This window comes from Necator americanus, chromosome V (assembly GCF_031761385.1).
Source record: "Necator americanus strain Aroian chromosome V, whole genome shotgun sequence".
NCBI classification, from domain to species: Eukaryota; Metazoa; Nematoda; class Chromadorea; order Rhabditida; family Ancylostomatidae; genus Necator; species Necator americanus.
Genome location: NC_087375.1, coordinates 7150336 through 7164204, shown reverse-complemented (window position 1 = coordinate 7164204; position 13869 = coordinate 7150336). Strand labels below are relative to the sequence as shown.

Here is a 13869-nt window from a genome sequence, read left to right as displayed (position 1 = left end):
TGAACAAACGGGCTTCATCATCGTTTCCACGTTTAAGAGTAATCATCGACGCCATCAGGGTCCAACCTTTTTATGCCTGAAGAGCAGCGCATGCGGAGTATGGTGACTCTCAAACTTTAGCTCGACTACGTCTTGACAAGGAACATCCCTCAGTCGGATATCCGAAAATCCAGAGCTGTTTGGGACGTTACTTCCGACTGTGACCACCGTCCAGTTCTTCTCAGCCTTAAGATACGGTTTCACAAGAGAAACCAGGGAGTACCTTCTCAACGAAAATCGGCATGGCAGGTCTGAAAGACGAAGAATGCAGAACGAATTTCCGCCAACATGTGTCTATTGGAGTCGATGGGCCAGGAAAGTTCGTTCGCTTGCTTGATGGCATGAATCAGTGAAGAACTGCAGCAGTTCGAACACCAGCCGGATGTACAGTATCCTTTGAATTGGAAAGTGGAGTAATACAGTTGGCAGTGGGATGACCCTTCCTGTTTAACTTCGCTATCGATGACATCATGCGAAGAGCAGGCTCACTGTCCTACCGACATCGTCTCAGCACGATCAGGGCGCCCCCTTGGCTGATCTCAGGTGCGCCGACGATGTTGTTATATTTGCGGAAAGCAGTACGAAACTTCAACATGTTGTCAACCTTGTATTACAATTGGCTGCAGCCTATGGATTACGTCTATGACCTGATAAATGCAAGCACATGTGGAACTTTTCGAAACATCGAGCGGGAAGAAGAGTGGACAGACAACCAAGAAAACCAACCAACTCGTCGATGAGTTCTGTTACTTGGGCTGCTGAAGAACCGCGGCGGCTACGAGAAAATATCCAGCAAAGATGGGCTAAGGCCACTTCTGCATTTAACACCTTAACTAAATGCCTGTGGTCGACAGCACCGTCTACGGTGATAGAGAGGCTTGATTGCAGGAAAAGAAGCTACGCAGACACCTGCTTGGCTACTTTTGGCCTAGGGTATGCTACAAGGAAGAGCTTTACGCGGAAGTCGATGTAGTGTACCGTCGAATGACACGTGGAAGATATCAACATTTTGCAAAGCCATCGAAAGTGGCTAAAGAAAATCGTCTACGCTTCTTTGGTAATATAATAGGGAGACCAGCAGATCGCCTTGTTCAACGAGTTTTGAGGAGTCTCTCCGATTCAAGCTAGAAGTGGCCACCTGGCCTAAAGCGGAATTTTTGGACTGAGGTGCTGAAAGAGGACCTGAGGACACTCGGCGTGGATAGGCAGTTCAGGCGAGACGTAAGGTTTCGCAGGATATGGAATAGCGACGAATGGATTGATTCCGGGCAGGCTCTCGCAGATGATTGAGAAGGTTAGGCAGAGCTGTGCTCAAGGAATTCACACCTCGGCGAAGATGCAGGTAATCGCGTCAGGTCGTGACGTCAGCCCATCGATTAAGTCAGGTGAGTCGCTATAGCACCACGACGCATCAATCCGGCATCGTGGGAATCGTCCCACCACATTTTAGCGCTTTCTATTTAGCTCCAGCACACCAGTTTGACACCGTGGAACCCGTTCCACTGCTTTCTTGAATTTCGTGACATACGTATACACACGTGGTAGAATAAACCGCTATTGTACGAGTATTTTCAAGTTTCAACGCGCCACCCTCGCAAGTGCACAGTCGCTTCCGCTACCGAGCAGCCAATGATCAGTGCAGCCTTCACCTCGGTCCAAGTAAAAGCAACGATTAGGTGGTTAATATAGTCTAGGCGTTAACAGAGGTGGCGTTATAATGTGCTTTGTAGGGAAAAAAACTACGAAAATTTTTTTCACATTTTTTTGAGATTTTCAGGACGAATAGGGAGAACCGAGGGTGTTCACGCTCATGGTTGTAAGTCGTAATTTACATAATTACCCTACTTTTTCCTCTGGAAAGATCTCGATTTTGTGGTGTGCTACCTTGGATATTTCAAGTTCTTCCTCTTTTATTTTCTAGGGAAAAAATGACTACAACAAAACTATGTAAGTGGCTTTTTTTTTGCTCAGTTCTGAAGTGTGCTTTATTCTAAGCAAGAGAAGTGCTTAAACGATTCTTTCTTTCTTTTCTTTTGTAAACCGTTAAGTAGGCCCTACGAAACAATAGCCATCATAAGAAAAATAGCTTCATTCGAATTGAGAAAAATATCTTGAATTCTCATTTAAAAATGGATTAAAAATTTCAAGTTTAATTTTGAAAAAACGGAATCCGTTCGCATTTCACACTGAATCAATGAGATGATGTAGGCTTTCTGCGAAAGGTAAATTTTGCTGAAAAAAGCCTAAAATTTTTCAACACATTTTAACCGAAAGCACTCTATTCGTAATTCATTCGTATTCCATAAACAATCATCCTAAAGAACACTTTTAATAAAAATTACTTCATGGTACAGATTAGAAATCTCTCAATTATAAAATAACGTCAAGATACAGATTAAAAATAAGTCCAAGAATTATTATTCAAAATATTTATCGAAGTATTCGGTCCTCTCTCGCTTCGAAGAGTCTGAAAAATTGAAAATTGTTTTCCGTTCCAACATCTCTACCGTATTCCCTTACTTGTAGATCAGAACAGCTACAGAAGCCCCCATAAAAGGCCCTGCCCAGTAGATATAATGATAACTCCAGAAATGTAGTGGAATTGAGTTCGAGTCGAGGAATATTTGTCCGACAATATTAGGACCAAGTGATCGTGCAGGATTCATCGACGCTCCAGTTATTGATCCTCTGAAGAAAATCAATGGTACTTTGTTAGGATTAGAAAAGATTAAATTACGATTTAATTGAGTTAGAAATAAATTCAAAAATTTCATGGACTCACGTTGACAATATGTCAATGGTAAGCGTTAGGCCAATAGCCAATGGTGCTAGAATATTTGTGTTAGTGTCGACGGCGGTAAGCAGAATGGTATGGCATAAGAAGTACGTAACAACTGCTTCACTCATCATTCCCTGTAAAACTCAATACAGTAGTGTGTTTTGCTTTCAATACAGGACCCTCACGTGTATTCGCTTTATGGTAGTGGCATAACGCGATTTTTTTTTCTGATTTTTTCCATCAAATTAAGCGGTTTCACGCATACTTGACCTGTTCCGCAAAAAAAAAAGCGTGGATGTACAGTACCCAGTTCAAAAACTGACCCGTTAGGTAGAATGGAACCTTTGAGGAGGTTATCCGGGAGAAGAAAAATAGAGATTTCACCTTATGTTTTATTGCTGAGCCCCGTTACCGGATGAGAGATCCTGGATCATCTGTTGCTGTAAGACTGAAGGGAAGCCCAGATACCGGATTAGAGGATCCGATCCTGGATCAACTGTCTCGACCGGCTGAATTTAAAGGGGAGTCATGCGGTAGCCTTGTTCTGTAGCTGTGAACCAAAGCAATAGAACATAAGGCGACATCTCTATTTTTCTCCTCCCAGATAACCTCCTCAAAGGTCCCATTTTAGCCTACCAGGTTGGACCATAAACTGTAACTCCAACCATGTCTACAAAGAAGATACATATACGCTAAATCAACGTCGCTGTAAAAATTAAAATAAAGTTGGTGAGCGTCATAGCTAAAGGAAAAGTTGTACCGCACCAGACTTTGGAAGAACACTTCGTCTGATTTTTTTCTTTCGCGTCTATCAACTATAAAAACAAATCTGGGACCTTACATTCGCTGACATAGGATGGTTGAAAAACTAACTGACTTTGTTCCTTTGATGAGGAATAAAAATCGGATCAAAATGATTTTCGGCACTTCACGGATCAAGAGCACAAGGCGACTACTTACCTCCCACCATTTATTATCAGGATTCAATAGAGTAGCGCCAGCAAAGGATGTGTCCAACTGTTTCTGTGTCATGATTAACTGAAAATTCGCAGTTTTTGGTAGTAAGGAATTCGAGCGGTTGAAAATGACTATTCTACGCTTCTAACGCGAATAATGCACTCACAACAGAATAAAGCGATCCACAAAAACCTCCTAGTAGTTGCGCAAACCAATAGAATGGTACATGATAGAGTGGCATTTTTCCTGAAGCAGCTACGGCCCATGTCACTGCTGGATTGAAGTGACCTCCACTAAAATTGCACAGGTTCAACTGTATACTTCTTTAAAATTCAAATTTATTAATTCCTTAATGGGCAGGTGTGGCGCAGTCGCTAAGAGGTTCAGCTATGATGGCACCCTCGATCGATGGTTCGAAACCGCCCTAGTGCCAAGTCGTTCATCCAGCCGAGGTCGATAAACTGGTGTCAGACTCTTCTGGGATGATAAAAACACTGATTTGACCCAACGGCTCCCCGCATCTCCTGACAGTCATTGTAAGGCTGCATACACGTTCGTAAACCTCAAACGATTCTGAAATGAAGGTGAACGCGTGGGCGTTCCCCTAAAGCGATTGATCAACGGTGCGTTGCGCTTCATCCCTTATCCGCTTTATCGCCTTTATTCTTCCAATAATTAGGTTTAGGGTAACTAGGCTTAGCTTTCAGTAATTAGGCCTGCTGAGGGAACCCAACCATATGCGAGGGTGGCGCGTTCTTACGTACCTCGTACGAACAAACCCCGTTCCCACGCCGTTCTTCAGGACGATTATGGGGATTGAAGCGGGCCCACATTCGTACTCGTAATCTTCATCTCCAACTCTGTAGTACCTCCTCGGGGATCGAAACGTCGTCAGTTTAGGGATACGCGACTTTTAAAGAAGGATAAGAGAAGCTAGTAGGTAGAAAGAAAAAAATCAATATTTTGAATTATTTTTCCTTCAAAGTAATTGGCAATAAAAAGAAATATCTACAATGTTGAAATGTTGTTTTAAGCACTTACGTTGTTTTACGTGAGTGCCTAAAAAATTAAGGCATTTTAATAACCATAAAATTGACATTAAAACACAGTATATAATATGTGAAATACGAGTATTCAACACATAAAGGATAAAGTATAAAGTGTCTGGCGTTAATCAATCCGCTTGGGATGCGCCACCACGTTCACTTCAATTCAGGATCGTTTGAGGTTTATGGACGTGTAACTGTGGCCCATACAATAACTTGCGGGGCTAGCCGAGGTGTCAAGTCAGTGTTTTTATCCTCCCAGACAAGTCTGATACCAATTTATCCGGACCCCGGAGGGATAAAAACCTTGTTGATCCCCAATACGGATTCGAACCTCCGATCGATCGTGCAGACAGCCAAATCTCTTACCGACTGCGCTACACCTCATTCAATACATACATGCCATATACACATTAAAATTTTTTTAAATATAATAATAATTTCTATGCTTGTTATAACATTTACATATTGTATTTTATATATCCAATAAGTACACTGTTAACTTTTGTTAACCTCGCAAAAACCATACATCTTATGATTTAAGGAATAAATAAATAAATAAATAATACGAAGACTAAGCGCCAATTTTTCCCTTCCCTTTCCTCATTTCCTTTCCTTCTTTCCTATCTGCATAAAATACGCAAAATTAGGTGCCCTAGTAATGTATGAGCAGAGTCTCTCGTATTACTTTCCATTCACTATCTGCACTATCAGTGTTTATGGTTGGACACGAGCAATTTAACAGGCATTGAGTGCATTGTTTACCACTACACGTGTTCGATGGGCAATCAAACACTTCCAGCTGGGACCATCAAATTCGAATATTATAATAATATTTGAACAGACGTTTACGTGTAGTTTAACTAGATATCCAGGAGCAGAAATTTATCGCTTATCCTTCTTTTGAAACCTACACCAGCGGACAATGAAAAATTGGAATGATGTGATGGAAAATTTCGGAAAAATCCAGTTCTCATTGAATAAATCCTAGGATTATATCTCAATTTTTTCAATGATTTACTACTTAATACTCGTATAGAAATTACCTTATGTGTCCGAGAGCAGCAACGAGTAGAAATATAGTGAAACCATGTGCAAATGCAGCATGAACGATATTGTCGGCGACAATACTCTGATTCGATGGCGCCACAACCACAACGGCCTGCATAGTTCCTGAAATAAGCGTCAATATGTTTTTTGTTGTTTATTTATTAATATTTGTTCAATTTCAGTGAAAAAAATCACGTGCTCACAGTCACTAAATCATAGTTTTTCCCCTTCTTTAATCAGAAATATGGAATCAAAAGTGATTTCAATCTTTTTCTTTTTACCCAACGGTACTGTTGCCAACTTTTTACTAGAATTAAACAGCTGAAATCACCATCAGGTATGTTTATGTATGTTCCCAGGTGATGAGCCTCCAATTTTCCAACTTCTCCCTGATTACCACGATTTTCCGATTTTTGCACACTTTTCATACTGAATTTGCCCAGAAAAACCCGCACAATTTTGTATTTTAGCTATGAGTTAATTTTTTTTTAAAAAGACGATTTTCGGCTTCTTTGCTATAAATCATCAATTCACTCTGGAAAAATCCGAAGAATTTTGAGTTCTCAGAAACGGAAGATTTTCTTGTTCAGATCAAACCATTCCCAGTACATTATATTTTCTATCATATTTTCCAAGTCGGTTCATGAATGTGAAGTGGATGAGTATTTAAAACATCGCCAATTAGTGGCTTGTGTCATATTTGGACAAACTTCTTCGGAATACGGCAAACTTTGACATCAAGCACATTTAGAGTTAGGAATGTTCTGTACTATTCCAATCCTAAAACACTCGAATATTCCGAACAATTCCTCACAAAGAATGAACAAAAAATCTGAAAATGGACTAATTTTACTTCTTTTTTTCTCGAATATTTGGTAACAACGGAGATTTGATGATCGCGCAATGTCTGCTGACCCCTACATTTCTGCGTTACGCTTGGTTTCAATTCATTCTATGTTCGAAAAAAAGAAAAATTTTACGATATCAGTTCGCAAGAGAAAAAACATTACTCATTAACTAAATTTCCTGGCTTTCACACACGATTAGTGGATTTACTGGAGAAGAAACGGATCCTTCTACATGAACTCATGAGTACACTGAACAAAGCTTACGGTTTGTCGCCGTCCATTGATTTCATCTACGGTAGACGGTGCACCTCTTTGCAAAATTAATTTGACTCAACAAATTCATTCCTCAATAGTCAACGCTGAACCGAAACATAGTAGAGACGCGACCCACAAGAATTCTCCATCACTCATAAAACATTGTTGCAATCGTTGTAGCACTGATAAGACATTTTATGTTCACTTTTAGCAACTTTTCCCAGAGATCCCTAAGGGTTCTTCAAAAAAATGAAAAAAAACCATATTAACTTGCCCAAAGTGAAAGAGAAACTGCTCACCAACAAAAACAAATGTGAAATCTCCCAAAAATTCTGCAATCATTTTTGTGATTATCGAATAATTCTTCGCTCTATCGGGAATAGGTCCAGATCCAACGCTGATCGCATCCTCCACGTTCCAATTGGTGAAACGCTGAATAATCATTCATAATCATTCGTTTCGATGAATCATCTACATTTTGTGATTCATGTGATGATAGCGATAAAAGTGACATTACCTTCAATCCTTTGGTTAGATCATAGCTTTGAAATGTCGGCGATGAACGTGAATTACTCATCCTGAAATGTTGTCGATTCGATTAGGATTATTGTTGCAAAAGCAGAACAAGAAACATGAAAGCATGAAGCTTGAATTGAAAGAAAAAGAAAGGAAAAAGAAAGAAAATGAGAAGAAAAAAAGGATATGAGTTTTTTTTTGTTCGTTTGTAATTGCTGCAAAAACTAGCAGAAATAAAAAGATTAACAGGAATCATAGGATCTTATCAGTAAAAAATTGAAATTGTTATAAAGAATTATAAAAGCGTTCCAGATTCGGGGAATAAGGAGACATGAGAAGATTCTAGACTTTCTGGAGGAGGAGAACGATATACATACATATGTACATATTTGACGTGTTATCCACCACAAAAAGGATTGTGCCAGGCTCTGGTGACAATAAGTTTGCCGACTTTTTCTTAAATATTCTGATTTAGACAAATGTGTTCTGTTTTTTTTTGGTACACCATTCCTGTATGTGAATAAATAAATAAATAAATAGAAGAGTTCTGTAAACATCTCTCTTGTAACAACCTCATTTTCTCTATAATTAGAAGATAAGAGACAGATAGAACTTTCGTTACGTGATTTCGTTACTTAAATTTCCAAAAGATGCAAAAAATTTGACGAGAAATATTGAAAAATGCAAGAAATAAAAAACCAACGTCTGAAACAGCTCCAGACACCTTCGAAAAACATTTCGAATCGTTTTCGAATCAATTGTCATAATCGTAAATCAGCGAAATGTTTCAATATGGGAATTTTTGGTTCGAAAAATTCGTCAGAAAAAGTCAATCAAGTCAATAATCAAAAATTTCGTCTTCCACTACTTAATGAAGAAGAAATTTATTCTTTTTTTTATCCGGAACTTTTCGACGTCAGAATTCGTTGACAAACCTGTGTGGCACAGTAGTTCTTTTCTAGGCGAAGATTTTTTTATCACTCAAGGTACTTATTTGAAAATTCATGCAAGCAGAAAGCAGTATTTTTAGCATCGAGTAATCTATCCGAAATAAAGAATAATAGATTATGTAGCTGAAGAAAAGTTGCAGCATAGGTGGTAGTAATTCTCAAAAAAAAAAAAAGAAATAATCTCAGAATATTTCAACAAATGATTTTTTTTAAAGAACAGACAAATAAATTCTATGAAATTGATTTATTTCCTTACTATAGCTCACTTGATATAGATTCTCAAATCAGTAGATTGGAACGAAAATCGAAGTGTTATTAATATCAGCGTCAGAAAATTCTGGAATTATTTATGTAGCCTTCAGAGGCTCGAGAACATTCGAATGAGAGACAGTTCATAAAATGTAATCGTTAAGATATTAGGATATTTTTATCCAGACTGAAATCCATGTGAAATGTACTGGTGAATGTTGGCTGACAACAGCAAAGCACTCATAAACCAGTCCTATAGGGAATGAATAGCTATAAACTCGAGCTGATAAGGAGTTGCGTATGAACTAATGACATTCCTAATCGAGTGATCAAAATGTTTACGAGGGAATTTTAGCATCGCCAGGAATGTGTGAAATGTTTGGTGGAAACTTAGACAAGCCTAAATGTAACGATCTACCTTAGGTCCATCAAAATTCTTTGAAAAATAACAAAATGAATAATGTTACCGTTTAAATTCCTAAGATTGAAACGTACATATCACAGATACGATAAAACAATCACTATTTCTCACACCCTTGTGTACCGTATGAAAAACAACGTTATCTAATGGTTTTCTAATCTCAAAGTATTGTCCATTCGTACTAAACTTATGGATGACTCATCCATCTGTTGAGTACCTTCATGCCAACCAGGGAAAAAAACAGTTCTACTTTGGGTGACATACTCACATACCTTATGAGGAACGTGCAGCTTCAGTCAGAGTAGCAATTTCTGGATTATCTCATCTGTGGCTCAAAGTATTCCCTGAGTAGAAAAATGAAGCATTCGAATAGATTCTTCACCTCGAACGGCTTCCTGCAAAAAATTTTACGAAAGCCTTCTACAAAGCGCCTGATATTACGAAAAAAAGCTAAAAATCGTGTTCTTTTGTGGGAAACTCCAAGCTTCGCAACCAAATCTTCAATCAATTAGTTATTCCATATGCTTTTAAGCTGTGGATGTGGCGAAGTCGGTTAAAGGTCCGCTGTAGCCACGCGGTCGATGGTTCGAAATCGCCTCGGTGCCAACTAAGCTTCCCTTTCCCCTTTCCGGGTAGATAACTTTGTATCAGACCTCCTTTCTGGGCGGATAAAAACACTGACTTACTCATCGCCTGGCTCCCGTAAATCATTGTATAGGCCAACAGGCATTCCAAAACCTCAACGATTACGAATTACAGTAAGCCGCGTTTGTTGGTCTCAAATGGATTACGCCAGCAATTTTATCCTTTCTCGTTTTTTTATATTTTTAAGGCGCTGTACACACACAGCAAACAAAATGTGAGTTTATTTAATGGATTTTGAGGAAAGATCCAAACAACGTCTAATATGCTACTAAAAGCAGTACCCAGTTAACGTAGTCTACTCAGAATTACTCCAAGATCGAGAATTTCCTAACATTCCTTTCATCCAGTAAAGTGGATGAAGGATAGAAAGTTTCTGGTATTGATCAATCCGCTTGGGATCAGACGTCAGCCCATTCCTTCACTTCATATGAGAATCATTAGAGGTTTATGAATGTTTTGTGCACGATTTTTCTGAGCAGAACCAAGATGGTTATCGATCCCTGTTCTGGCTAGCGTTCCGGCGTCATCGTCTTTTTCAGAGCCTAAAAAATCGAGGACACACCTGTAATCTGGCCACACAAACGCCTCGTCATCCCACAAAATATGACTTAGTAAAACAGATTACTCAGACACACCCTCGGGGAAACATACCACGATAGCTCTTACCTTGATGGCCATAAAATAGTGATATTATCGGACCACTGGTTTCTAGAGTTGCGCCGCTAATAGTAACTAATAACGATTCCTCCTGTATCTGACCCTGTGAACACCTTCTGGCCTATAAAAAATGACATGAGGGAATGGCGAGTACGGCGAGAGGGTAGGGAAGGAGGGGTTGGGCGAGATGGTGAGTACCACGACATAGCCGTCAAATCTCAGGTTCAAAACTCAGTTGTTCTCAAATAAACGAAATTTGGCATATTGTACTGCTTTGAGTATAACGCAGTGTTTATTTAGTAATAACCACAATATTAAAAAATAAACAAATGAATAAAGTGTCCAGCGTTAATAAATCCGCTTGGGATGCGCCCCACGTTCACTTCAATTCAGAATCGTTTGAAGTTTACGAACGTGTATCTGACTTGCGGTGGCTAGCCGATGTGTCAAGTCAGTGTTTTTATCCTCCCAGACAAGTCTGGTACCAATTTATCGATCCCGAAAGGATGAAAGGCCTGGTGAGCCCTAGGGCGGATTCGAACCTCCAATCGATCGTGCAGGAAGCGGAACCTCGCTACACCCGCCCCTAGTAACTGTTCAGAAACAGAAAATTTAATGTTGCATTTGATTCAGAGTTAATTTTGTGGAATTAATGAATATGAATAACATTGTTGACACAGAAACTCACATAATCACGCAAGATAAGACCTTATCGTGCATCTTTCAATTATTTTTATTTAGTGTCCGACAAAAGTTGTTGACCGAATCACATTCGGGTTTTTACTTCTTTCCAGACTTTGCTACTGAGATAACGATGCAGATTGCAGAAAAATCACATTCCCACAGCAGAAGTACAAGCAAACATCGAAAATCAACAGGTAAGTCTCTGATCCTACGATGACTAAAATTAGAAAAGAGAGAAAATTGATCTATAACAGTACTCATTTATAAATGTGTTTATTTTATATTTTCACTATTATTTTCTGTTTTATTTACTCATTTACAAATGTTTTTCTAGAGATGCAAACATGCGGTTAAGAGGGAACCCGAAGAGTAACGTATGGTATCGTCCACAGTAACGCTTTACAATGTCAGGCTTTCAAACCCAAACTGTGTCCTGGAACTTCTGAGGTGAGCGGAAAGGGGTCTGTAAGTTAGCAATGAAAATACGTGAAAAAGTAAACAAATAAATGATAAATGAGTAAAAGAAAGGATAAATGCTTGCAAAAAAAAATCGAAAAATGAAGAATACTCCAATATTTATGGAATTCATTAAAGTTGCGTTAACGATAGATAAAAGATAGTGTCTCGGATGACGTTAGTCGCTTTCATTTTCCTACTAACGGCCATACTAACTGGTAAGTTCAACAAAGTAGCAACCTACTGGGGAACCACGTGTTCGACCTCGAGACGTCTGAGCACCTTGGGTCACTATGAAGACATCACCCCACGAATCTAGAGTGGTGTGGATTTCAGGTGTACAGCTCCTATACGGATTCGTACATTATGGAGAGAAGGGTGATTCCGTCCATTTCTTCCTAATTACCGTAAGAAAACGGCCCGGAAGATGCGGCGCGTGCACAAAGTGGCGCGCTCCAATCGAACTCATCGTAGAAAATAGCGCGCCGGAACGCTCTAAATCGTATCTTCCGAGCTGTTCTTTACGGCAATTAGGAAGAAATAGACGGAATCACAATTTTCTCCATAATCTACGACTCTGTATAGGTATAACCCACCTAAAACTCGCACCACCTCAGATCCGTGAGGTGATGCCTTTAAGCAGACATTATGGGCGCCATCTCGAACATTGAGCTGGTCCGGAACAATATTATAAGCGCAAGAACTCATTTCAAACTAAAAAAAGTTAACTGACGTTAGCTTTAGACTATTGTTTTCTCGAAAAATCCAAAATTGTTAGACTGGACACGCTCATTTTTCTAGGTCAACTCAAAATTCCAGTAAAGGTTCGGGAAGAAACTCAAACCAATTTGATCACGGATGCACTGGACTTTTTTCAGGAAGATTATTTAGAAACTTATGGGTATTTTTTAGACTTACGATGAGAGGCATGCTAGGCACTTTGGATTTCTCGTTGTCTACATCTCTATGCATTTCGCAGTTACTATTCTCCGTTCTCCGATCAGTAGTGTCCGCAGTCGATTTAACTGCTGTTGGTACAAATTCATTTGGTGAGTACTAGCCAAGACATAACCGTAAAACATCAGGTTCAGAACTCAGCTGATGTCAAATTGAAGAATTTCGGGCCACTGTACTGCTTCGAGTATAATCCAATGTTTAGTAGTAAACATTTAAAAAATAAATAAATAAATAAAGTGTCTGGCGTTAATCAAACCGCTTGGGATGCGCCACCACGTTCACTTCAATCCAGAATCATTCGAGGTTAACGAACGTAACTGGGCTACGCAGTGACTTGCGGAGGCTAGCCAATGTGTCAAGTCAGTGTTTTTATCCTCCCAGACAAGTCTGGTACGAATTTAGCGACCCCGGAAGGATGAAAGGCTTCTTGAGCACTAGGGCGGGTTCGAACCCCAGATCGATTCTGCCACGAGCGGAACCTCTTACCGAATGCGCTACACCCGCCCAAGAATATAATAATCATCTTTAATTAGTTTAATAATTAAGTATTTGTTCCAAATCACAAATCATTACATCATTACAGAAGAATTTATGTGCTCTTTTTGGTTTCTTGCGTTGTGTGGATGTCTTACAAGGCGACGTTATATCATAGTATTCACCACTATGGCAATGTTCTATTCATTTGTACTCGCTTTTAAATGGGCTACAGCCACCCACTATAGCGTGAGTAAATTGAATGATTGACTAAAAAGCAACAATCATCCATTTTTACAGTATTTCAATGGTACACAACTTTCGTGCACAAGAGAACAACGTCATAACGATCCTTCATGGTGTAAGAACGCAGATCTTATTCTTGTCCTCAGCAGCATCGTGGCTGTTCTTATCACGGTACGAATTCACCTGTCACTGTCAGAGTTTTTGTTATTTCGGAAGGGAAAAAAATCTTTTAGATGACTGCCGCAGTTTTGTCAGCGCTACGACTGTGGTCTGAAGAGGAAGAGCTGGCAAACCCGAATGCACCGTCATGTAATCATGAAGTCAATTCTAACAAGCAATCAATGATCAGCGCCTTCCGCAATGCATTAGATTAACCGTACAACAGTTTACTAGACTGACAATATTATGTAAAGGAATATAGTGTGAATAAAATCTCAATAAAAGAATAACATTTCTGGAACATTAATCAATCCGCTCGGGATGCGCCCCCACGTTCACTTGAATTCAGAATCGTTTGAGGTTTACGAACGCGTAACTGGCCTATACAATGACTTGCGGTGCCTGGGCGATGAGTCAAGTCAATGTTTTTATCCTCCCAGACAAGTCTGGTACCAATTTATCGAACCCGGAGTGATGAAAG

General features: G+C 39.5%; 3 protein-coding genes across 4 annotated transcripts; 2 read left to right on the top strand and 1 right to left on the bottom strand.

Moving 5' to 3' along the window:
• Nucleotides 1-281: 281 nt before the first annotated feature.
• RB195_013191 (uncharacterized protein) lies at nucleotides 282-1167 on the top strand (the record flags this gene model as incomplete). Its single annotated transcript, XM_064202890.1, has 2 exons — nucleotides 282-358; nucleotides 972-1167. 2 exons carry the CDS (start codon nucleotides 282-284, stop codon nucleotides 1165-1167), a joined length of 273 nt encoding a protein of 90 aa, XP_064058771.1.
• Nucleotides 1168-2469: 1302 nt separating this feature from the next.
• RB195_013190 (uncharacterized protein) lies at nucleotides 2470-7551 on the bottom strand (the record flags this gene model as incomplete). The annotated part of the gene is made up of 8 exons (XM_013451958.2): nucleotides 2470-2506; nucleotides 2560-2727; nucleotides 2822-2952; nucleotides 3779-3856; nucleotides 3942-4068; nucleotides 5868-5994; nucleotides 7274-7406; nucleotides 7492-7551. The coding sequence occupies 8 exons, from the start codon at nucleotides 7549-7551 to the stop codon at nucleotides 2470-2472; spliced, it is 861 nt and encodes a 286-aa protein (XP_013307412.1).
• A 3004-nt stretch (nucleotides 7552-10555) lies between these two features.
• On the top strand, nucleotides 10556-13603 carry RB195_013189 (uncharacterized protein; the record flags this gene model as incomplete). Of its 2 annotated transcripts, XM_064202889.1 has the most annotated exons (7): nucleotides 10556-10575; nucleotides 11240-11290; nucleotides 11431-11487; nucleotides 12465-12601; nucleotides 13093-13232; nucleotides 13284-13400; nucleotides 13463-13603. In XM_064202889.1, 7 exons carry the CDS (start codon nucleotides 10556-10558, stop codon nucleotides 13601-13603), a joined length of 663 nt encoding a protein of 220 aa, XP_064058769.1. The 2 variants fall into 2 exon arrangements, with proteins under 2 accessions (XP_064058769.1, XP_064058770.1); XM_064202888.1 differs by lacking the exons at nucleotides 10556-10575; nucleotides 11240-11290; nucleotides 11431-11487 and having other exon boundaries at nucleotides 12472-12601.
• Nucleotides 13604-13869: the final 266 nt, after the last annotated feature.